This window comes from Bos taurus, chromosome 7 (assembly GCF_002263795.3).
Source record: "Bos taurus isolate L1 Dominette 01449 registration number 42190680 breed Hereford chromosome 7, ARS-UCD2.0, whole genome shotgun sequence".
Classification (NCBI taxonomy): domain Eukaryota; kingdom Metazoa; phylum Chordata; class Mammalia; order Artiodactyla; family Bovidae; genus Bos; species Bos taurus.
This window is the reverse complement of record NC_037334.1, coordinates 100,021,916-100,047,645: the sequence shown is the minus strand read 5'-3', so window position 1 is coordinate 100,047,645 and position 25,730 is coordinate 100,021,916. Positions and strand designations below refer to the sequence as shown.

At 39.4% G+C, this 25,730-nt stretch overlaps 1 protein-coding gene across 1 annotated transcript in view; it reads left to right on the top strand.

Annotated features, from left to right (window-relative positions):
- ST8SIA4 (ST8 alpha-N-acetyl-neuraminide alpha-2,8-sialyltransferase 4) overlaps positions 1–10,530 on the top strand; it is a 99,724-nt gene extending 89,194 nt beyond the window's left edge. The window contains 1 exon segment of the mRNA NM_001001163.1: positions 9,774–10,530. Coding sequence (NP_001001163.1) covers positions 9,774–10,056 — 283 coding nt within the window. The 3' untranslated portion in view covers positions 10,057–10,530.
- The last annotated feature ends 15,200 nt before the right edge of the window (positions 10,531–25,730 follow it).

Sequence of the window (25,730 nt, the reverse complement as noted above, 5' to 3'; positions counted from 1 at the left end):
TCATCACTCAGCTTTCTTTATTGTCCAGCTCTCTCATCCATACATGACCACTGGAAAAACCATAGCTTTGACTAGACGCACCCTACAGTATGATGTCAGCTTAGTTGGTTGCAGTTGGCCCTGATGGGAATATTTACACCACAGAAATTGACAGGTGCTACAGAAATGCAACTCTCTGTCTCCCCTAGCCAGTGTCTGCTTTAAAACATTTACCAGCAGGTCAGTGTACAACACCAGCATTCATTGGGCAGAACTGGACAAGTTATTTTTTTACTTCTTGAGCTATTAACTGCACCTTATGTGAAACAGGGATAGTAATATATCCTATAGCATATATCACAGGATTTTAAGAGGAACATGTGAGAGTACTTTGAAAATGTATGAAGTGAAATTAGTAATATCACAAAAATGGGAGTTATATATTCAGTGATAAAACATGAGACTCTTGGCAAAGCCAACATAGTGTAAGTGGATCTAGACTTTCTTACCCCTATATCTACGCTCAGCCTGACAGTGTACCTGGTCAGATGAAAAGAAGAGTGAATTCAGAGTCAAAGAATCAGGCAAAAGACTCATTTCTGTAGTATACATCAAGTAACAGATAGGAACCAAATACAATGTAGATTATTAGCCCAAAATAGTAACCCTATTCCTTTTCACAAGCTCTGAGCTCTCTATGCCTCTGATGAATTAGGCTTATGAAGAAAATATTTTATCTGTATGTATACTATGAAGGGCCTCAGCAGAAAGAATTTTCTCTCTTCTTTTTATCACCTATTCAGTACAGAGCTCTGCATATAAAGGACACACAGAAAAAAATTACTGATAAATTTGACCTCTTGAGGTTGCAAATTCCTGCTTTCATTTTAATGACACTTCAAAATACTTTTAGAAGCCTTATTCAAATCTGCATGAAAATCCCTACCCTTTGATTCAGTGTCACTGCCTTTGGCATTTTCAATGTGGTTAAATAAGTTACATATTGAAACTACGAAATCATCTTCTGACTTCAAACACTTTTGAGAGTGCTTATGTGGAAAAGTGGGTACTTTATACTGGTCAGCTCTTATTTACCTTTGAAAAAAAAAAAAGAAAGCCAAGACAGTTCCCTCCATAAAACACATCACTATTGATACTAGACTGTCAATCACCAAAACACCCTACAGTTGTTTATTTTTCCTGATGTGAACTCTGTGTTGCAGATTGTCCTAAGGACTTGCTGTTCCAAGATGAAGGCTTTGTAGAAGCTAAGGAATCCTATTCTTTTTTAGCCGAAATTGAAATCATCATAGCCAGATAGATGTGGGCTTGTCATTCTCAAATTCCATGACCTTAATATGGTTATTTAACCTTCCCAAGCCTTGGTGTCCTCATCTGTTAAATACATTTACAGGTTTGTGGTAAGGGTCGAAGGAAGAAGGCTACATATATGGAACTCTTAACACTGTCTCTGGCACATTATAAATAATACATTATTATTACTGTTACTACCTTTTAATAAATCGCCTACTCCTGGGTTTACTCCTATCTTGCCAAATCACATTAAATATGCTACTCTGTCCTTTTGTTTCCTCACATAAGAATTTGGTATAAGATCTATCACGTTTTGCTTCTCTGGAATAATAGAATTAATTCATGGTGGACTAAATTATTCTCAATGAGTACAGTGAGAACTCAGTGAAGTTCTTTAAAAAAAAAAAAAAAAAATCACCAACCCTGGTTTTGTGACAAGCCAAGCTATCTCAACAATTCTAAAAGATATCATGAAGGTTACCACAAGAGTTTTATGAAAAAAATAAGTTTTATGCACTTTTAAAATCAAATCATGTTATGTAGTATGCTGCAGACTGGGAATACAATGAAAGGACAATTTGAATAGTTGAAAATAAAACAGCAGTGATATTCTATTTCAGAATGCCCAGGGATGATTGCTTTGAAGTCTTAAACTTTATAATCTGAACACACATACTCCTCCTAACAATGAACTTAAATAATGACAAGCGTGGAAGACACAGTTCCAGAATACAATATTCAGATATTATAAAAGAATTAGTTTAGGGGAGTGGAGTGTAGAATTGGAAAGATGCAAACATCTTCTGCAAAGACGATGAAAACGAATTCTTTTATAATGTCTGAGATTTCTGCAGACATTGTACACCCAGAAGCCACACTGTGTACCTTTAACAGAATCTTCCTCTGGAGCCAAGCTCAAAGCTCGGTTGCAGGAGGGTAAGTATGAGTGGAGAAATACAGAAGATTCATTGGAACTCAGAATGCACAGGCACACTGGGCTGTGTACTCCACCTCCCATCCCAGAGAAAATAATTTCTGGACTCTTGAATGGATATTTTGCTTATAGTATAATATTAAAACTGTTGGCACAGTGGGAATTCATTCTCTCTATTCAAATTCTTCTAGAAATTTCCTTGGTTGATTTCAGGAAGAATAATATTTTAAGAGGAAAAAATATATTACTTCTAAGCTTTTTGACTTCTTTGTTTAAATATAAATACAAATTAATATTCCTTATTTGCCAGTGTGTTGAGTATGAGCTATCATCAGTATGTTAAATACTACTTTGAATTTAACATTTTTTGCTTTAATTTCAAAAACATGTGTTTCTGAAAACAATCATGCATGTTGGCTCCTGAGGTGATTATTATCTAATTGATTATGAGAGAAAATGTAACCTGTTGCAGGCTTTAAAATCAAGAAGCATCTATTAAGTATGTTGGGCAGAATTTTAGAAACGGAGACCTAATTGAAATAAAAAGGTGTTTATTTGGAGTTTGTTAGGAGACATATATTTGCCCAGGAGATATATATTCAAGAAACACTTGAATTGTGTACCACAGAACTATACAATGAAGGAGGCTTATAAAGGAAAACAATCTCAAGGTTGCAGTTAGTTACATGAGTGGTGGTGGTTTAGTCACTAAGTCGTGTCTGACTCTTGTGACTCCGTGGACTGTAGCCCACCAGGCTCCTCTGTCCATGGGATTCTCCAGGCAAGAATACTGGAGTGGGTTGCCATTCCCTTCTCCAGGGGGTCTTCCTGACTCAGGGATTGAACCTGGATTTCCTGCATTGCAGGCAGATTCTTTACCAATTGAGCTACGAGGGAAGCCCCTAGTTACATGAGTTGTGTATCAATCATTATAATTGGACCTGGCAAAAAGTAAGGGTGCTTGTTAAGTAAAGCTTGGTTGGAATCCGAAATGGTTGCATAGTCACAGGGAAAGACCTTGAGAGCTGGAGGCTGCAGCTGCCAGGTGCTGTTGGGAACACAGCTGGTGGTGAGCTTGGGCCTGGTACAGTTCAAAGACAGTTAACGTTTTCAGTGGTGCAGAGATATGTCTGAGACCAGATCCTCAGTGATCTCTCAACTCCTTATTTTAAGCTTGTGATTACCCATTATAATATCGATTGGTCATCAAATGCATTTGCTGTGAATGTATTAAATACTAAAGAAGGTAAAGGGAACAGAATGGGAGGAGGAAGCTAGAGCTGGAACAAGAGTTTCACGCGGCTTCAGGGAGCATGCAGTTTCACGGAGATTTGAAACAGTAATCGAATCTTGTAAACAGAGGAAACCCTAAAGCCATACGGTCAGATGGTTTTGTTTCTCAGCTAAGGAAACACACCACTGAGATGAAATGACACATCCAACCCATTTGTAGTTTCAGATGTTTCCGAGAGAAAGTAGGCTGTGGGCGAGGGATTGAAGAATAGGTTTTGTGGGCTACATGGAAGTTCAACTACTGTTACTCACTGTGTGTCAATTCCTGGGTCGGAAAGATCCCCTGGAGGAGCGCATGGCAACCCACTCCAGTATTCTTGCCTGGAGAATCCCATCGACAGTGGAGCCTGGCAGGCTACAGTCCACAGGATCACAAGAGTAGGACATGACTTAGTGACTAAATCACCGCCACCACTGCGTGTCAAGCTTTATGCTATGTTCCTATGTCCTTACTACCTCTTTTACTTTATCCTAACAATGTTGTGTTTTTCACTGAGTCCTGTCCGACTCTCTGCAACCCCACGGACAGTAGCCCACCAGGCTCCTCTGTCTGTGGAATTCTCCAGCCTAGAGTACTGGAGTGGGTAGACCTTCCCTTCAGGAGAAGGCAATGGCAACCCACTCCAGTATTCTTGCCTGGAAAATCCCATGGTCGGGGGAACCTGGTAGGCTGCAGTCCATGGGGTCGCTAAGAATCTGACACCACTGAGCGACTTCACTTTCACTTTTCACTTTCATGCATCGGAGGAGGAAATGGCAACCGACTCCAGTGTTCTTGCCTGAAGGATCCCAGGGATGGGGGAGCCTGGGGGAGCCTGGTGGGCTGCTGTCTATGGGGTCTCACAGAGTCGGACAAGGCTGAAGTGACTTAGCAGCAGAAGCAGCAGCAGACCTTCCCTTCTCCAGGGGACCTTCCTGGTCCAAGGATCGAACCCAGATCCGCTGCATTGCAGTTATTACCATATGAGCTATCACAATGTTATATGTTAAATATTATTAACCAAAGTCTGAAGAAGTAAAGTAGTTTTCCCAAGGACTCATAGGCATTATATTACGGATTCACACCCGTAACTTCTGACAATAAATTTGGCCTTCTATAGCACACCAATGTGGTGAGTAAAAGCATTTCAAGTTGCGTTCGTTTGAAATAAGAAATGGGACTGATATGTTGGAGGAAGAGAAGATAAAATACCTTGCTGGGAGGCAGAAATAACTGTGGAAAGTTTTACATCTATAGAAAGTTACACGGCAAATCCAGGGTGAGCTTGTTTCATACAAGACAGAGTATTAGAAAATTAAAGTAGAAAGGAAGGGAGGGAAAGGGGGATTAATAGTCTTTGAAATAAAACTGAGCCTAGCTGATAGAAAATATCCTATGTATGTCTATGAATGGTTCTAATATATATTGATTCAAAACAGCTAGAGAAACAAAAGGATTCAGCACCTTGTAGCAGTAATTGTCAATTTGTGTTTGGATTATAGGTAATACTTTTCTTCTGCATTCATTTCAAAGAAATAGATATGTGGAAACTAGATTATTTGCTGAATTGAAAACACTGCTGAATTTTAAACCATAATAGATAAGAATTTGAAATAAAAATTAGAACAGCTTGTACTGAATTGGAGTATGAATAGTTCATTATTTTATCAGTTAATTGCCTTCCATCTTTTTTCCTAATTAGAGTTAAAAACTTAACAGTCTATTTCAATGAACTGTTCACAAGAAACTTGTAGTTTTTAAATACCAGCTTGTATATAAGTAGATACTCACAGATTATTTAAAATTGTACTGTGTTCCTGGACAAATACTGAATCTTGATAGTTTAGGTTGGCCTAAACGATTTCAAACATAACTTTAGAGCTATCGGAGAAGGCAATGGCAGCCCACTCGAGTACTCTTGCCTGGAAAATCCCATGGACAGAGGAGCCTGGTAGGCAGCAATCCCTGGGATCTCGAAGAGTCAGACACTACTGAGCGACTTCACTTTCACTTTTCACTTTCATGCATTGGAGAAGGAAATGGCAAGCCCCTCCAGTGTTCTTGCCTAGAGAATCCCAGGGACGGGGGAGCCTGGTGGGAGGCCGTCTATGGGTTCACACAGAGTCGGACACGACTGAGTGACTTCAGTTTTCACTTTAGAGCTATATTAAACACTCAGTAAACTTTTACTGATTGTATTTGGTTTGGCTCCTTATTTTTTTTTTTAATTTCACAGAATGTTACAGCAATAATTATGACTTTAGTTCTTGACCTGCTTTAGATGATTTTGTTTAAATTTATCTGTTACATATTGATGCCATTTATTAAGGCCTTTTCTCCTGTGATTTCTTTCTAGAAACAAATAAGATGTTATTTATTTTCATTATTTCTCAAAAAGTGTCAGTTTTTTTTTAATTATTCAAATTGTTGTATGCCAAACATCACAAAAGTTATTTATAACATGATCTTGTAATTACACACAATGTGACTTTGATGTCCCATACAAATGCTATAGTGTTACATTTTTTGCTCCTATCTATTTTTCTCCCACTTTAGAAATAAGATAATTCAGCATGACCAATATCCTGCCAAGTGTTAGTTACTTAGTCATGTCTGACTCTGTGACCCCTTGGACTGTAGTCTGCCAGGCTCTTCTGTCCATGGAATTCTCCAGGCAAGAATACTGGAGTGGATTGCCGTTCCATTTTCCAAGGGGATTTTCCTGACCCAGGGATTGAACCTGGGTCTCCTGAATCGCAGGCAGATTTTTTGTGGTCTGAGCCACCAGGGAAGCCCATATATTGCCAGACTATTTCCAGTAATTGACATTCCCTGATGGAAATGATTTTTTTTTTTTTTTTTTTTTACTAAGCTTACTTCATTCACTTTAAGAATTTATAAATGCACTTTTTAAACTAACCAACTGCCTCAGCTGACATTTGTAACCACACACAGATCATGCTTACAAAACTTTCCTGTAATAACCATTTCATCTTAAGAACACCTGCTTTCTCAGAGCAGAGAGAGCTGCCGGCTGTATCAAAGTTTCTTCAAAGCCTCCAGGCTGTAGTTTATGCTCCTTGCACAAAATCCGTCTGTGGTTTCTTCATGATGTTAACAGTATATGTGCTACGGGTTTTGCTCCTGCCTTTGGGTTTTGAGAAAATTCTTAGATGTTCTTCTCTAAAAATTCCTTAATAACCTTCTTTACTGAGAATATGCTTTCTCAAAACACTTGCGTTAACAGAAAGTTCATAACACGTTTCACGTTGCTCACAATATTCAGCACATGCCCTTTACCCAACAAGAAAAATAAAAAGTGTGAAAGGTCAATACTGGTTCAAAGAAAAGGCAGGAAAGAAGAAAAAAAAAGGAAAACAGGAATAACAACGGCTAAGTATATTTCCCCTGTTTTGGATGTAGTGAGGTCTGAAAGTCCAATATTTCTTTAACCAAATTAAATAAAACAAAATTTGGGTTTTTGTACTCATTAGTGTAGATGTATTTGATCCAGCCAGGAAAACTTCATAAATTACTTTTTAGAAAAGAAAAAGGAAAACAATATTATATAAAATCTAAGGAAAGGATTTAAATATAGCAATGACCAGAATCAAACAATCTTACCCTCATATTTGGATAGCCAGTTATATATTTCCTTGAATAGGAAATGATAATAAAAACCAAAATAAAAAAAAACAAATTTTATTAAATTCATTTGTAACTAGACCACTTTTGATCTTGTGAGTTTCTACCTTGTTCCTTCATTTGCACTATATTTGTGTCTTGTCTTTTTCCCGCCCCCGCCCTCCCAACTTGCTCCATTTGACGTCTCCTTTTCCCAGGCTCTAGGGTTGTATTCCTTCTTCCTTTTGATTTCTGCCCTCAGTTGGTCCAGTGGGTTGTGTTGGTTTAGTGTTGGGGGTTACTTGTGCCTGCATTCTAGTGGGAGGAGGTGAGTTTATCTTTTTCCCCTGCAATGGACAGGACTATGTGAGGTGGTATGATTTGGGATGTCTGTGGGAATCCCGTCTGCTGATGACTGGTTTTGTGTTTTTTTCTTGCTTGTTGTTTGGGAGAGGCGTCCTGCACTGGGTACCATTGGCAGCTGGGTGCTGCTGAGCTTTGTATGCAGGTATAGTCCTTCCTGGAAGTTCTCACTGATTAATAGTCCCTGGGATTAGGAGTTTTCTGGCAGTGTAGACAACTTTTTATATCAAAGAAAATCCACACTCTTCCTTAACTTTAGCTGACCCCATATAAGATCATGACTGTGGCGAGAAGGCTGGGACACCTCCTTTCCTGTTTGAGGTGGTGATTAACTTGAGAGTGTGCATGCTATTCACGTGAACAAAGCTTGGCAACAAAGGTGGATCAAACATTTTGGAGTATTTTATTGCCTTTTTAAAAGAATAGTATAAAATACTTACCAGCATTGAAAAATATTTTTCTATCAAATCACAGCATAAGCAGTGAACGATTTACAAATATTTGTTACTTGTGCTATGTTTTTGTTCTTCTATGGGTTGAGGCAGTATTCTTAATTAGCTTTAGTAAAATGTGACCTAGAAATTGGAGTTGAATAAGTCAGTATAGTACAGTGTTGGGGGCCATCTACCCCCATAACCAGAGCCTGCCTACTTTACTACTTTGTGCTCTCACCTACACCTCTGACTTTACAGGAGCCTGTCCCCCACCACCTCTTTCAGAGAAGGAGTTAACTTAGAGCTCCAGTTAATAAAAACTCCTGGGCGTGACAAGAGTGTTTCAACCTACAAACTCCTCTGAAGGTTCTCTAGCCTGCCTGACAGGCTTGTCCAGCCACATGTGATTGCTCACAGCCTCCCAACCGTGAGAGGCACGAGATGCTTTAAACCTTCTAAAAACAGGTTCCTTAGAAAAGTTAGAAAGCTATTAGTATAAGTATAATGGGCTGATTAGAAACTGTATTGGTGAAGGGTTTTTCATTTGTTGAGCCAATGTTTGTTGCTAAGTCTCCACATCCCCTGCCCTTACACACATTAATGAATATATAGAAGAAATAAGTATTAACCTTTGATATTAATCACATTAGACCTTAGGCTAAGTAAATTCTTTCCTTAACTAAAACCCACTACACCCTCACCCTATAGGAATGTAACTTTATTTGTGTGGCGTCTGTTTTAAGAATAATCACCCCTGGAGAAATAAGTGTCCTGGTTGACTGACCACTGTCACAAGGAGAGGGTCATAAATTGTCAGCAGGCCCCCTGGCCAGAAGATGATGTAATACCCCTCAGACCTCTGTGCACATTTGTATGAAACACCTGACTTTAATAAAAGTCAGGACTGCTGTCCCCGCGTGACTTTTGTATAACATCTCAGTGTATAAAAACAGACTGGAAAATAAAGAATTGGCATCAGTTTCTCGAAAGACTGGTCTCCCCATGTCACTCTCTCTCTCAAACTCTGGCTGAGTCTCCATCTGGAGCGCAGAACCCACCATGCTTACTAATTATGCCTGGGCTTCTAAGATCCGACCGGGGAGGCCTCAGTGTCTCCTCTCCTTCGGGAGAATGGAAGGACGCCTGCGGCCTACGTAAGTGGTGCAAGCTTCTTGTCTTAAAGTTTTATTGGTCTCCCGTGTAAACCAAGCTACTCAGCCTCTTTTCTCCACTGAATTTTCCTGCTGAGCTATCCTCATTCTATTACTCTTTACATCTCTAATTAATATCTAATTGAAGCTATTGTATCCTGATCCTCACCGACGCCGTCCCTGCTTTGAACTCCCTGGATCAGCCGGGGCTGGACCCTGGCAGTACAGGCAAAGCGTTTATGTTTGGATTTTTAATTGAAATGTGAAAGATTTTGGAAACTTGTAGGCATAGTTTCAAGTCCTCTTTTTCTGAGAAAATTGCTTAATCACTGCCCAATTACTGTGCCTTTTGCAGTTATATTTAGCCCTTTCTGAAAAGATTCTACTCTGCAGGTTCTATAAATGTTTTCTTCTAGTTCTTTTTAATATAAGATTCCACAGTAATATTTACTCACCTTCTTGGTCTCTTGGCTATTCATGTGACCTCAAAATAAGCAAGAAAATAAAGGATAAGAAAGATAAAATAAATGCATTCAATTTTCTAAATGCATGAGCAATATATTATTCCTTCAGCAATTTTTTAATGTCACTTATACAGTTACTTTTCACATTTCATTTACTTTATACATAGTATGCTTGCTATAGGTTATATTGAATGCTTCTCTAAATTCTTCTCTTGTGTGTATGTTTTTTCTTCCCAGTTACTGGCTGACAAACAAAGTTCCCATCAAAAGACCCAGCACAGGTCTACTCATGTATACACTTGCCACGAGATTCTGTGATGAGATTCACCTGTATGGATTCTGGCCATTCCCTAAGGATTTGAATGGGAAAGCTGTCAAATATCATTACTATGATGACTTAAAATATAGGTACTTTTCCAATGCAAGTCCTCATAGGATGCCGTTAGAATTCAAAACATTAAATGTGCTACATAATAGAGGAGCTCTGAAATTGACAACAGGAAAGTGCATAAAGCAATAAAGCACACCTGAAACATACAAGCAGACTGATATGCACTTCTTTTCTGAAGATGCTTCCTAAGATTTGAAAAACAGGATCCAATACAAGACTGGGTTGCAGCATCCACCACTTACCTGAAAGGTGATTAAAGGACATTCATGAGAAATCTACTACCAGCTGATGAAATACCTGCAAAGTGCTCTAAAAATTAAGTATTTTGACTTCAAGGGTCCTAGTAAGTGCCACTTCCACTCAGAACACAGTTTGAATGTATAATCAGTAGTGTTTACAAGATCCAACAATGCACTCGTCATTAGTTAACGAAGCAAAAATGTTCATCACTGTTGGGTTGCCACTGCAACGCCAAGCACATGAGAAGAGGAACCCAGGAACACAACTCAGCCCTTGGGGAAACTGAACTGTCCTGTCAGCAGAAATCAAGATGGAAACAGTTTGAGCAGTGAAATCTGTAAGGTTAAACAACTCAAGTAAATGCCTTCAGTCAGGACTCTGAGTCTGATCATGATAAACTTTATGTTTTGTTTCTGTTCTTGTTTGCCTTCTGGAGTCTCTTTTTTTTTGGGTATCGGGGTGCTTTGAAATCCTTTCTGAGATAAATATGAATGAGATAATTGACCTTTAAGTGATCGTTTTTAAAGTTCTTGTATTTTTTAAGCAGTTATCACACAATAACTTTGTAAAAAAAGTTTTATTTTGCACAACTGTAAACCTCCCAATTTTTTCCCAGTGGTGTAGAAGGTACCAGCTAAACTGTTTCACTCAGTAATCTCGAGCCACTCTAAAAGAAAGACAAACTCTGTGTCATCTGAGATGGTAAAATTAGCAGGAAAAAAAAAATTACTTTTGGTACCAAAGATTATACTGATGTGTCTACACGAGAAACCAGTCTCCTTTCATGAAAATAACATATTAGTATATTACGAGGCTACTAATGTGAAAATTGTCTCTAGGTATTTTAAATTTTCCAAACTCAACCTTCATTTTTGTTTGAAGGAAGATTCCACAGCTTTTACATTTCATAATGATTTTCTGGAAGCATTTGCCCGTTAGAGTAAATGTTTGACTGGTAGGGCTGAAATGTGACTTCCAGTTCTTTGATATCCCGCTTGTTAATTCAGATAGAAACACTGACTTGCTCTGTAGATGACTGTTAAAATTTCTTAGTGCAGAAATAATATGATTAATAGAGTGCTGTTTTCATCACAGAGATAATTTTAAGAGGTTTAACAATGAGACTGTATGTCAGTATTTTGAACTTCAGATTAATTAAATTGACCAATATTTTTTCTATAGTTAAATTTATTCACATTATCACATTAATGTGTTTCCAGAGAAGCACATGAAATTATTAATAAAGTGATTTTTGAAAATTTTAACATATAACAGAATTGACCAACAGGCCAATTTCTGGTAATTACTACGCTGGTAGGTAATTCTGACGGTAAACTGTTTCTTTAGAAAGCAGAAGTGCTTCGTTCCCACTTCTACTCTTGGCCTGAAACAACATAGATTACTTCTTGTTTCTTAGGGAAGGCAATCTGCGAAAAGAAGAAATAGCATGAGGAATATATATGTTTTGTTTCTTGGCGAAGAAGGCCTGAAAAAGAATAAATAGCATAAAGAATATACATATATATATATATATATATATATATATATATATATGTTATCAAGAAAAAAGGATATTCATAGTAATACAGTTCTCAATATATTAATAATATGTGGTTTTCTTTTTAGAAATACGATAGAACCTTGGGGTATAGAAGATTATATTTTCTGAAAACTTATGTGTCTCAAATAAAACAAAATAGAATCCAGAAAAGAAATACATAGCCAAAAATGGATAGAATATGATGTACTTTTATCACTGAACCTCTTATTATTGGGAAGTTTTTAAAGGATTAGGTCTATATTTTGAATGTAAACTTTAAAAGTCTGATTTACCCAACCAATCAAAAGTAGGCGATTACTTAATTTGGACTTGCAGACAAGCTGTTTGAGTAGTCTTTAATTTAAATTCAATAAGCATTTTGAAATCACAAGTCAATTCTTATAGATAAGATACATCTCAGAACTCATTGAAGGTAAAAAGCAGCATCAAGGTACCTTGCTATTTTGTCTGCGCTTTCAACAAATGTGTTTAGACAATTTTAAGGCCACAGCAAAAGCATCCCAGACATTCGCTGTTCCGTGCATTGATGTTCATCTCATAAATGCATTGAGTAGTGCCTTTTTAGCTTCACATTGCTTTGTTACCCTACGCTTTATGTTCTCTAAATATGTTGCCCAGTTCTGAAAATTCTCAGCATCTAAAAAGGGCTTCAGTATCGACTGAGACTACTTTTGTTCATCTCAGGGAACTTTCAATACTCAAGAATGAATTTAATTAAAGGCGTTTAGTGTTCAAAGAAGACAAACTGTACAAGACCGATCCATTCCCTATTGTAGCGCTTTCCATCTCCCCTCCCCCTTCACCATCCACTATGGCCTTCTTACAGGGGTGGGGCAGGCAGATTACTGAAGGCTGACAGCAAGAATAAGAAAAAGAATTCAGATCTAACCAATCAGGGGGCAAAAGCGATCACAATGAAATCAAATTATAAGTACATACTTGAAATATTTGCGTTTGTTTTTTTTTCTTCTGAGACTATGTTCACAGCTTTAATATTTTATTTCCTTTTCATGATTTAAACCTGTACCTGGCAATACTCAGGCAGCTGAGTGTGAAACACTCCTGTCCCTTCGAGAACATGGTTGTTACTGTGCTGTTGACATGAAGAGGCCATGGAAACATTTTCATCATTATTACCCAGCCTGTTCTATACTTAATATTAAGTTGCTGGAATAAAAAATAATAAATCAGTAACAGATTTTTCTGGGCAGATCTGATGATTGAGCCCACAGGACTGATGAAATGAGACTGAAAGTTTTTCTGTCTGAAAGAAGGTGCTGGGCATTCAAATGTGTTTATGTATTGTATCTCATATGAAATGTATATCAGTTGCTAATGGGAATTTCTACATATATGCTTACAGAAGCAATTTATTTAAATAATGCTGTAGGTAGTGTACATACCAACTAGTTGTTAAGCTACTATGCAGGAAGAGGGTGAACAAAGTAATTTATTTCTGATTGAGCCCGTTAGTCATAATACACACAGTGGGGTGTTTGGTTCATAAAAGAGTTGTTTTCTGTGGTTATTGTTGGGAGTATCCATAATTGTGGAAGGGGTATAGGAAGAGTTATGTGTAGTTAGTTGTGACCTCTACCAGTTTGAGAGTTTCCCCATCAGACATGATCAATATACCAATGTTTGGCAAGTTGAGTGAGAGAGGGTTATCGTTCCTATCTGATGAAAGAAAATCCAAATAAAGCCCACCTAGAAATAGATATTTTATTATATATGTGCTATAGATATATCTACATAGTACAAATAGACATGTGTGATACATATATACAATGTTATATATGTGTGTCTGTGTGTATACACACTGAGTCTGTAATATACACACACTAGATTTGTGTTACGCTCATGTCTTCAGGGTTTATGCTGTGAAGCACTCTGGAGATAAGACCTCTTTAGAATAAAGAAGTTCTTTTGAAACTTCAGTTGCTAACCTGCTTTAAAGGGATCTACTTTGTAACTAAATTATATGTTGTTCATACCTAGAGTTACAATGAGGGTCTAGTATATCCCAAATCTTTAAAAAAATTAAAAAAAAAAAAAAGTCTTCAAGCTGGCAATGTATTTGAATTGCAGTTTTCAGATTGTGGCTCCAGAACCATTGTCTCTGCATTTAAGTAGCACCTTTTAATAATTACTGTTTCTTTGTGTATGCAAAAGCACAAGAGTTACAAATGTATATAGCAGGGGGAAAAAAAAAGAGTTTACAGAGGTAGTATTGCTGCATAGAATAATTGCTACTGAGTGTTTCTTATATCATCTGTGGAATTGAAAGATGAGGTTTATTCTGTCCAGTTCATTCTGTTCAACACTGTTTCCCTTTTGTTTATGTATAGCAATCAGGTGTTATTGTTTTATCATTTGTAAAACTGTAAAATAAATTAAACCCCATTTTTTTTCATGTTTCTCTTATCTCTTATATCTACAAGGTCTGTTCCGCTTTGCACATCAACATAAGGTGGGTGATACCAGCTTTAACAAGCTCTACATAGGGTTCCTGTTTTCCCTCCCCATTAGCCCCAGCTATTTGCAATTTAGCCAGTCATTTCTTTAAAGTGTATACAGAGCAATATGGACAATATCAACACTCTCATGGACATCCGGGAATCATGAACAGGTTTTGTGTGTGTGTGGTGCATTGTGTTTGTAGTTGAGGGAATAGAGTGTTACATAAGCTACAGTCATTTATATCCAATTTGTATTCCCAGTGACTACTGTCAGTGAGTCACTCCAGCTTCATGGCTGAAGAAGCCAGTGGCTCCTTACGCGTTCTTATGGCTGCCCTGTGACTTGTGATTGCAAACACTATTACACCCACTTGCTCTTGTTTGCATCTCAACTTCCAAAGGATGATCCTAAAAACCACATTTTTAAAGCTTTCATCGCTTTCTAGAACTGACTAGTCTGTTTTCTGACTGCATTATTTTCTCCAGAAATTATTAACTTTAGTTTCATGAGGTCACTTTTTACCTTCTGTAATTTTAAAATATGTGCTGGAGACCAACAGTGAACCATGAACAAGGGTTGGTGAATATCAATCTTGTTTGTATTTGTGTAATTTTTTTCCTTCAAAGATCCATATACAGTGGGCAATCCCTGTTTATTCTTTGGATATAATCAGACCTCAACATGTGCCCATGAGATGTGAGCTGCAATATCCCATTTTTATAGATGTGAGATTATGTGATTCGCTAAAGGTCACGAAGCCCAGAAATGAGAAAACAAGGATTTGAATTCAAGTGGTCTGTCTGACTTCAGTGTACACTTTCTTAACCATCAGGTTTTGATGCCAATACTGATGGCAATACTTGCCAATAACTGGCAAGAAGTTCCCTTGGAAACTTAGTTTGCAAGTTAAGTCGTTACTTAGTGAGCATAGATTAAAAGCTGAGATACGTCTGTCAGTTCAGTTCAGTCACTCAGTCACGTCCGACTCTTCATGGACTGTAGGCAGGGTCATACAGGCAGCGTCATAATTTAGACTTGGGAGCAGTCTAAGAAGTGAAAAAGGAATGATCATCTCTAATGACAGAGCTGCACCTTCCAGGGCAGTGTCTCCTGTATGGTTCTCCATAAATACTGTTAATTCTTGCTTCCTATATTTTTTCATGGAAGCTGGATTAGTCTTATGTTAGAATCTGACTTTATGTATCACAAAATATATGGCACTGCATTTAAAGTCTAATTATGAGATTTCTATACAAACATTTTGATTGAGTGAGTATTTCCTCTCCATTAACAGTTTAGCACTAAATATTTACATAAATATCTTGAGGTTGAAATTCTGCAAATGACTAGGTTCATCCATTTTATATTGATTTTTTTTTATTAGTTTCCTTCTTTTCCTGAGAATGGAAGTAACCTAGTCTCCAAATTAAGGAGCAGTTTAATGATTTCCCCTATATACTGGCTTCATCATGCACGAGCCCATAAAAGCAAAAAATAAAAATATCTCAGATGGAAGAATATCAGCATTGTTCAGTCTGTTCCTAAAAGATAGACTTCAGTCATGTGGGTGCTGAATTTCTGAAATCTCAGTCAACAAATTATGAAATGCTAACATAAATGTCTCTCTGTTAAAAATATTTTTGCTTCCAGATTTCTGATTTCTGATTCCAACGTGGAATTTCTCAAGTAAACAGAAGCAAACACTGGTCCAGGACTCGCACAACAAAAATTTGCTCGGTGGATGACAACTCTGTATGTCTCTTCCTTGCAGATTCAGAAAATATATTAACATAGGAAAAGATCGGCGAAATCTTGCAATAAAGGAAGAAATTTCTGTTGTTTAAAAGTCATACATAATTTGTATAAAAATCCTATTAAATTATGAAATTATGTTCTTCAGAACACCATTTTGGTTAACACTTCTGAATATAAATACCAGTACAGAGAGAACAGATAAGAGCTTCGGTTAGAAAGGTTGATGCTTCCTTTACTCAGTGTTTTTTTCTTTTCCCATAGGGTAAAGTAGTTTTGAAGAATATTTTCAAATAGGAAAATATTTTAAACATATATTTATTCTCTACACTCTTTATATTAAATTTTACTAACAGCTTTTCTCTTTTTATAACAGTAATCATACCATGACTACATTCCGAAGAGCAGTCCCAAACCTAAACTTTATGACTCATTCCAGACAACACACAAATAAGTTAGCTTTAAAACATTAATAGCACAGGAAGAGAAAAAGCCTATAAATGAGGTGCTAATTTGCGTTTTCTAGAACCACTCAGCGTGTTTCAGTAAGCGGTCTCTCTGCTATCTGTCCTGCTCAGCTTCCGTCGCTCCAGCCTCCATCCGCGCACAGATGGGCTGCCTGAGAGTCCATCTGCCGGGGCTGCCAAAATGTAAACACTCCGCTGGCAGCAGATGTTTCCAGGAAAGAGCACTTCCACCAGAGCTGTTCCGCTTCGGCTTCCACGCACGTTGATCTCCACGATTGGGCATAAGGTCATTGTGTCCAAATAGATCATTTGTCTCTCAGGTACAGAAGAATCACAGGGGAGGTGCAGGATTCAGTGTGTGATATTTACCATGTGCATATATGAAGAAACGTTTCTGAAGACTCTCCTAATAAGTCAAGAGTTTTCTTTTTTAAAATACGGGCTTTTAGAAAGACCCTATTTGCTGAGCTCTCAAAGGTCAAATGTAGGCTTAGCAAAAGAAAAGTAGGTATACTTTCTGCTTTTCTATGGACATCCTTATAATTGTTAGTGTTCTTGTGAGTTATGAGAATAATCATCTGTATTCCTGGTTCTCAGTCCTACTTTTCTTTATCAATACATAGGCATATAATTTATGGGGTAATTCTATTTAATTCTACAGACCCTGATGGCATATTTTCTTATGTGAGTTTATAAACTCTGTTAATATGTCTGTCTTTGTAAGTATTATATAAAATATGCAAGTATTATCTAAAAAGAATTTATCTTATAAAATAGTTACATTTATTCAACAATTATAAAGTAATACTCCCTACTAGGCACTCCATGAAACATGAGGAATACCTTTCCTCGTGGTTATCAAAATTTAAATAAAAGAAACAAACATGAAAATAAATAATCATATCCTTTAGTAGCAAGGATTCTATTCCTAGAGTGCCCAGAGAGTTAGGGGAACATAGCGGGGGCCAGGAGAGGACACAGGCGACTTTGAGTGTGATTTGTAATCAGGTGGTCAAATCAAGACAAGCCATAGCCATTAACACAGATGATCCAAAGAACAGAATCTAGCTGTGGATTTTGTTTGTTTTTGTTTGTAATCTAGCCAGTTTGAGAAACTATTACCCTAATAAACTGCAACAGTCAACAGTCCCTGCTCATGGAAATTACATAGTTTCCACCTCAGCTCCTGACCGTATTTCCCCAGAATCATTGTTGAATTACAAGTTTAAATAAAGCTTATCAGATCAGGTCAGATCAGTCACTCAGTCGTGTCCGACTCTTTGCGACCCAATGAATCGCAGCACACTAGGCCTCCCTGTCCATCACCAACTCCCAGAGTTCACTCAGACTCACATCCATCGAGTCAGTGATGCCATCCAGCCATCTCATCCTCTGTCGTCCCCTTCTCCTCCTGCCCCCAATCCCTCCCAGCATCAGAGTCTTTTCCAATGAGTCAACTCTTCGCATGAGGTGGCCAAAGTACTGGAGTTTCAGCTTTAGCATCATTCCTTCCAAAGAAATGGCATCACTGACTCGATGGACATGAGTCTGAGTGAACTCCAGGAGTTGGTGATGGACAGGGAGGCCTGGCGTGCTGTGATTCATGGGGTCGAAAAGAGTTGGACACGACTGAGTGACTGAACTGAACTAAACTTCCAAAGAAATCCCTGGGCTGATCTCCTTCAGAATGGACTTGTTGGATCTCCTTGCAGTCCAAGGGATTCTCAAGAGTCTTCTCCAACACCACAGTTCAAAAGCATCAATTCTTCGGCGCTCAGCTTTCTTCATGGTCCAACTCTCACATCCGTTCATGACCACAGGAAAAACCATAGCCTTGACTAGACGAACCGAAATAAAGCTTAAATTCATCTTAAAACAAGCACTTACTACCAAGACCAAGTAGCCACAGACCTTTTGAAAGTATCCACCACACAAAAGCCTCCACTTCCAAATGTCTCTGTTTCAATATTTACTTTGTTTCCAGCTTGAAAGAATGGCACATGAAAGAAAGCATCTTGTACTTACTTCCAAGTAATAAATTTTTATAGTGATTTATTCCTCTCACTTCAGTACATGTTTCCAAATTATCATGAATTTTAAGATTGATTTTGGGGTAATTCCAGAATTTCAAAATCCCATGTGCCTAGTCTTTCCAAGATGCGGAATGTGAGCCTTCTAGTATTACCTCTCGGCAAATGACCATGCCTTCTCTCTTTGTGGGCTTCCTTTTTTATGTCCTTATCTAAAATGTGTTTCAGTAGGATTTTTCTTGTCTTCTTTAATCTCCACCCATTTAGTGAAGTCACTCAGTTGTGTCCGACTCTTCGAGATCCCATGGACTGTAGCCTACCAGGCTCCATCCATAGGATTTTCCAGGCAAGAATACTGTAGTGGGTTGCCATTTCCTTCTCCAGGGGATCTTCCCAACCCAGGGATCAAACCCTGGTCTCCCGCATTGCAGGCAGACGTTTTACCATCTGAGCCACCTTTAAAGATCTTATCTATTCTGATGCTTTGTAAAACAGATATATGGACACGTGGAGAAAATAAAATTAAGGACTCTATTTATAGAAAAATGTGCACATGTATGTCATATTCACAGTACAGAAAGAAAGAAAGTGACTCTTTGTGACCCCATGGACTGTAGCCTACCACACTCTTCCATCCATGGGATTTTCCAGGCAATAGTACTGGAGTGGGTTGCCATTTCCTCCTCCAGGGGATCTTCCCAAGCCAGGGATGGAACCTGGGGCTCCTGCATTGTAGGCAGATGTTTACTGTCTCAGCCTAGATTCTTTTAAAAACATAGCTCAAAGGGATTTTAGTACAAATAGTCAAATGGACAAACTCTCCCAAGAAGCAGAAGTGTGGAACCAGGGTACCATAGACTCAGTATTTGTATCCCTCCAAAATTCCTATGTTGAAACTCAGTTCCCAGTGTCACAGTATTTGGAGGATCTCTGGGAGGTGATTAGGTCAGGAGGGTGGCTTACTCATGAAAGAGATTAGTGCCCTGATAGAGGGAACACTGGGGAGCTCTCCACCTCAGCTTCATATGAGGACACAGCAAGGAGATGTCTGTCTTTGAACCAGGAAGCAGGCCCTTACCGCAACACCAGTCTGCTAGTGATTTGAATCTAGTCTTCCCAGTCTCTAGAACCATGAGGAACAAATGCTTGTTGTTTATTATATTTGGTTTCTATTCTATTATAGCCACCTAGTCTATTATATTTGGTTTCCTAGTGGCTCAGATGATAAAGAATCTGCCTACAATTCAGGAGACTCGGGTTCTATCCCTGGGTCAGGAAGATGCTCCTGGAGAAGGGAATAGCCACCCACACCAGTATTCTTGCCTGGAGAATCCCATGGACAGAGGACCCTGGTGGGCTGCCATCTATGGAGTCGCACAGAGTCGGACACGACTGAAACGACTTAGCAGCAGCAGCAGCATATTGAATGGGCTAAGAAGTGGGGAAAGTGTAACAATAAAGGAGAAAATAAAAGCCTATATAAAAGATATGTTTTCAAATTGACTTCTGTGAATACTGAGTATGTAATCCCACTTGGACTATCTGGGGAAATTTATGGTAAGGATCTCAGGATTCAAGGAATGTAAAGAAGAAGCAATTACCCATCAGATCCTGTCTCCCATTGAGTGTTCCTTTATGAGTCATAAATTCCCTGAACTTCTGAGTTGCACACATGAATTCTCAGCTAGCTCCCACAGGTGAAACATATGCTAGAAAAGCCCCCAAGCGGCATGCAGTTCTCCAAACTGCCAGCTGGCTGTAAGCTTTACAGAAGAGTTGTATGGGGAGATGTTTTGCAGCTGTAGTTCTATCATGTGTAAACAGTTCCAAGTCATAACTGGTATTCATCAGCTCCTTCCTTAGAGCTCCTTCATGCAGCTCGTGTAGGTTTCTTGCCCAAAGGGGTGACCCAGCCTTCAAGGAGTCTAGCACTTGGCTGACTTGTCTGTGGCAGACCTGTGTTCTGTGCTAAGTCACTTCAGTTGTGTCCGACAATGGGTGGCGGACCTAAATGGCTGCAATTATCCAGTTCAGTTCAGTTCAGTCACTCAGTCGTGTCCAACTCTTTGCGACCCCATGAACCACAGCACGCCAGGCCTCCCTGTCCATCACCAACTCCCGGAGTCCACCCAAACCTATGTCCACTGTGTCGGTGATGCCATCCAGCCATCTCATCCTCTGTTGTCCCCTTCTCCTCCTTCTTTCCCAGCATCAGGGTCTTTTCCAATGAGTCAACTCTTCGCATCAGGTGGCCAAAGTATTGGAGTTTCAGCTTCAGCATCAGTCTTTCCAATGAACACCCAGGACTGGTCTCCTTTAGAATGGACTGGTTGGATCTCCTTGCAGTCCAAGGGACTCTCAAGAGTCTTCTCCAACATCACAGTTCAAAGCATCAATTCTTCTGTGCTCAGCTTTCTTTATAGTCCAACTCTCATATCCCTCTCAGGTTTATTTCTGGGCCTTGAAACACCAAGATATGCCCAGGGAATCTTCCTGGTCCCAGACATGCCCTTGTCCTTCCCCATCAAACAGCATGCACTCTGACTCTCTGTCATGATCAGTGTAGATACCCTGCCAGCATCAGCACCTCTGGCTCATTAGCATGAACAGCCCAATTTCATAAGGTGTTAATTTTAGCTTCCGATTCACTGAGATCTTTACTGTGTTCCCCGAAAGAAACATTTCCCCAATAAAAATCAAAATTTATAAAAGAGTCTGAATTGTGAGTACATGAAACACAGTTTCCCAAGTGGATTCACAAGGGTAATGGGAAGAGAGCCAATGGTACCTTTATATTGCTTATGGAACTGATATTACAGACATGATGGACCCAGCACTTTATATAGGCAATTAGTTTAACAGATAAGGCACATTGCAAAGGACAGTAGACAAAACATGCATGGTATTGAGGCTCTGAGCTTTCATTTCACTTAACAGTTAAGAGGTAGTCCCCTCATCATATTAGTTTGACCCTTTGTGGTGATAAGGTGTATAATGAGACAAGTAGATTTGCCATAAAATTGTCTTGTTCACAGGAGGAAATTTGTATGTTCTCATTCTGATGAATTTGGTATTTTGTAAGAGCCTGGATGGTAAGGTTGGCCAAGTACTGCATGTGGGAAAGCAAACCCACATCCAAAATTATGTCAGTGCTAGTAAGATTAAATCGCTGCCTCCTCCGAGGTTGAAAGGGTCTAATGTCAACGTGCCTCCAAGTTGTTCAAATTGAGGGTCAGATTGTTCAAACCAAGAGCTCTGGTTGTTACCATTGACAGTCTATCCATTCAGTGTGGTCACAATAGCTAACAGCCAGAGTGAGAGGGAACTCACACTGCTGGGTTCATGCATAGCTCCCTCTCAGCCCTAATGGACAATCTATCCATCAGCCCACAAACATTGTGCTGGCTGAGAAATAAGCTGACTGGCAGGCCATCTTGTCCACTTTCCCGCTGAAATTCTCTTCTGTCACAGAGGCTTTATGTCTATCAGACATTAATGTGAGACATACAATAATCCACAGGCCTTGTACCTTATCCCAAATCCTTCAGCATATAATACTCCAGTCTTCCTTCCTTCTGTCTTCCAATGGTCTAGGTCCCAATTCAGCAAAATGAATGACCAGTGATACTACCCCCAACGCTGCTCACTGGGAGGGTCTTCTCTCACCACTGACCTGTAGAACTGTACCTAGACTGGGTGGACCTGCAGCAGATATCTGTTTGCAGCTTACATCAAACTGGTAAGCTGACCCATCTGAGAACCAGACCAGAATTTTCCCTTTGTTGTTTGGTCATAGGGAACTCCCTAGGAGGCCATAGATGTGAGCTAAGGGATAAACAACACTTCATTAGAAGTAATTGATATGGAACTTCCCTGATGGTCCACTGGTTACTACTCTGCCCTCCCACTTTAGGGGGTGTGAGATTGATCCCTGATTGGAGAACTAAAATCCTGTATGTCTCGTGGCATGGCCAAAAAATAAAAATAAATAAAAATTTTAAAAAAGAAGTACCTGGGGTCTTCACTGGTGGTTCAGTGTCTAAGAAGACAACTCCTTCCCAATGCAGGAGGCCTGGGTTCAATTCCTGGTCAGAAAACTAGATCCCACATGCTGCAACTAAGATCCCACATGCGACAATTAAGGCCCAGCACAGCTAAATAAATAAATACGTATTTTTTAAGAAGATGAAGTAGTTGATGTGGACCTCCTGGCTACCTGGAGAATGCAGATAACATACTAACTCCAGTAAGAGGTACAGGGGAAATGGTCGGTTAAATGACACTGGGACTGAATGTCTAATTGACAGGCCGTTGAAAAGTATTATGAATGATAAAGAAAAGGACTCCCTGGGAGTCCATCAGACAGATGCATTCTTCTGAAGTCAGAGAAAGCTGAGGACCTAGCCCAAAACAATCATCTGAAGAACCCAGATGCAAAGAAGGTAGAACTCTTCACCAAGAAAACTTGTTTTATCAAAATCAGGTCCCTAGGTGGCAAAACATCTATTTCTGCTTTATTGACTATGCCAAAGCCTTTTCTGTGTGGATCACAATAAACTGTGGAAAATTCTGAAAGTGATGGGAATACCAGACCACCTGACCTGCCTCTTGAGAAACCTGTATACAGGTCAGAAAGCAACAGTTAGAACTGGACATGGAACAACAGACTGGTTCCAAATAGGAAAAGGAGTACGTCAAGGCTGTATATTCTCACCCTGCTTATTTAACTTCTATCCAGAGTACTTCATGAGAAATGCTGGGCTGGAGGAAGCAAAAGCTGAAATCAAGATTGCCGGGAGAAATATCAATAACCTCAGATATGCAGATGACACCACCCTTATGGCAGAAAGTGAAGAGGAACTCAAAAGCCTCTTGATGAAAGTGAAAGTGGAGAGTGAAAAAGTTGGCTTAAAGCTCAACATTCAGAAAACTAAGATCATGGCATCCAGTCACATCACTTCATGGGAAATAGATGGGGAAACTGTGGAAACAGTGGCTGACTTAATTTTGGGGGCTCCAAAATCACTGCAGATGGTGATTGCAGCCATGAAATTAAAAGACGCTTACTCCTTGGAAAGAAAGTTATGACCAACCTAGATAGCATATTCAAAAGCAGAGACATTACTTTGTTAACAAAGGTCTGTCTAGTCAAAGCTATGGTTTTCCCAGTAGTCATGTATAGATGTGAGAGTTGGACGGTGAAGAAAGATGAGCACAGAAAAATTGATGCTTTTGAACTGTGGTGTTGGAGAAGACTCTTGAGAGTCCCTTGGACTGCAAGGAGATCCAACCAGTCCATTCTGAAGGAGATCAGCCCTGGGATTTCTTTGGAAGTTCAGTTCAGTTCAGTTACTCAGTTGTGTCCGACTCTTTGCGACCCCATGAATCACAGCACGCCAGGCGTCCCTGTCCATCACCAACTCCCGGAGTTCACTCAAACTCACGTCTGTCGAGTCAATGATGCCATCCAGCCATCTCATCCTCTGTCGTCCCCTTCTCCTCCTGCCCCCAATCCCTCCCAGCATCAGAGTCTTTTCCCATGAGTCAACTCTTCGAACGAGGTGGCCAGAGTGCTGGAGTTTCAGCTTCAGTATCATTCCTTCCAAAGAAATCCCATGGCTGATCTCCTTCAGAATGGACTGGTTGGATCTCCTTGCAGTCCAAGGGACTCTCAAGAGTCTTCTCCAACACCACAGTTCAAAAGCATCAATTCTTCAGCACTCAGCCTTCTTCACAGTCCAACTCTCACATCCATACATGACCACAGGTAAAACCATAGTCTTGACTAGACGAACCTTTGTTGGCAAAGTAATGTCTCTGCTTTTGAATATGCTATCTAGGTTGGTCATAACTTTTCTCCCAAGGAGTAAGCGTCTTTTAATTTCATGGCTGCAGTCACCATCTGCAGTGATTTTGGAGCCCCCAAAAATAAAGTCTGACATTGTTTCCACTGTTTCCCCATCTATTTCCCATGAAGTGATGTGACCGGATGCCATGATCTTAGTTTTCTGAATGTTGAGCTTTAAGCCAACTTTTTCACTCTCCACTTTCACTTTCATCAAGAGGCTTTTGAGTTCCTCTTCACTTTCTGCCATAAGGGTGGTGTCATCTGCATATCTGAGGTTACTGATATTTCTCCTGGCAATCTTGATTCCAGCTTGTGTTTCTTCCAGTTCAGCGTTTCTCATGATGTACTCTGCATATAAGTTAAATAAGCAGGGTGACAATATACAGCCTTGATGTGCTCCTTTTCCTATTTGGAACCTTCTTTGGAAGGAATGATGCTAAAGCTGAAACTCCAGTACTTTGGCCACCTCGTTCGAAGAGTTGACTCACTGGAAAAAAACTCTGATGCTGGGAGGGATTGGGGGCAAGAGGAGAAGGGGACGACAGAGGATGAGATGGCTGGATGGCATCACTGACTCGATGGACGTGAGTCTGGGTGAACTCCGGGAGTTGGTGATGGACAGGGAGGCCTGGCGTGCTGCAATTCACGGGGTCAAAAAGAGTCGGACATGACTGAGCAACTGAACTGAACTATACTGAAACTAATAATGTGAAAATGAATTCACTGTTAACCATCAATTAGTGCTGATCAGATCCTTTCTGTCACTTTGTATTCTCAAGAGAAGATGCTTAACTATTTCTTTTTTGCAGCATTATCTTGTTCTCATTCCACCAATTGCTGCAATTCAAAATTTTATCACCTCAAGATCTCAAAATTTCTTATTGAGAAGCATTAGGTATTAATATCACTAGGTTATCCACAAAATTTTTGCAACTTTAAAGAGGAACATAAGTTAGCTCTGGTCAGGCAAGAAGCACATTCTTCAGAGAACTTAGCCCTAAAAATGTATAGTGTCCTTCCATATAGAAAAATAAATAGAAACACTGTGTGTGTGTGTGTGTGTGTTAGTTGCTTAGTCATGCCCAACTCTTTGCAATCCATTATCAAATGCTTTAAAAATAATTGTGTTCCTATGAGGCTAGTTCTTCACTAATCTAACATTGGCCACAACTCTCAGGCCATAAACACTTGTCTGGACCAAAAAAGTTTCACCATGTGTTTAAAACTAAACTCTTTATTTTCCATTTTGAATAAGAAAAATGCTAGAAACCATTTGCAGATGATCCAGAATGCAAGTCATTTTATATGAAGGGAAGGGTTTGTGGACTCCTTTGAGGCATAAACTGTTTGTCCACATTGACTCTGTAACTGTGCCAGGACATGGGGTCCCTGGCAGTGCCTTTTTGTAAATTCCAGGGCTCCAGGCCTCAGTGGGAGGCGACACC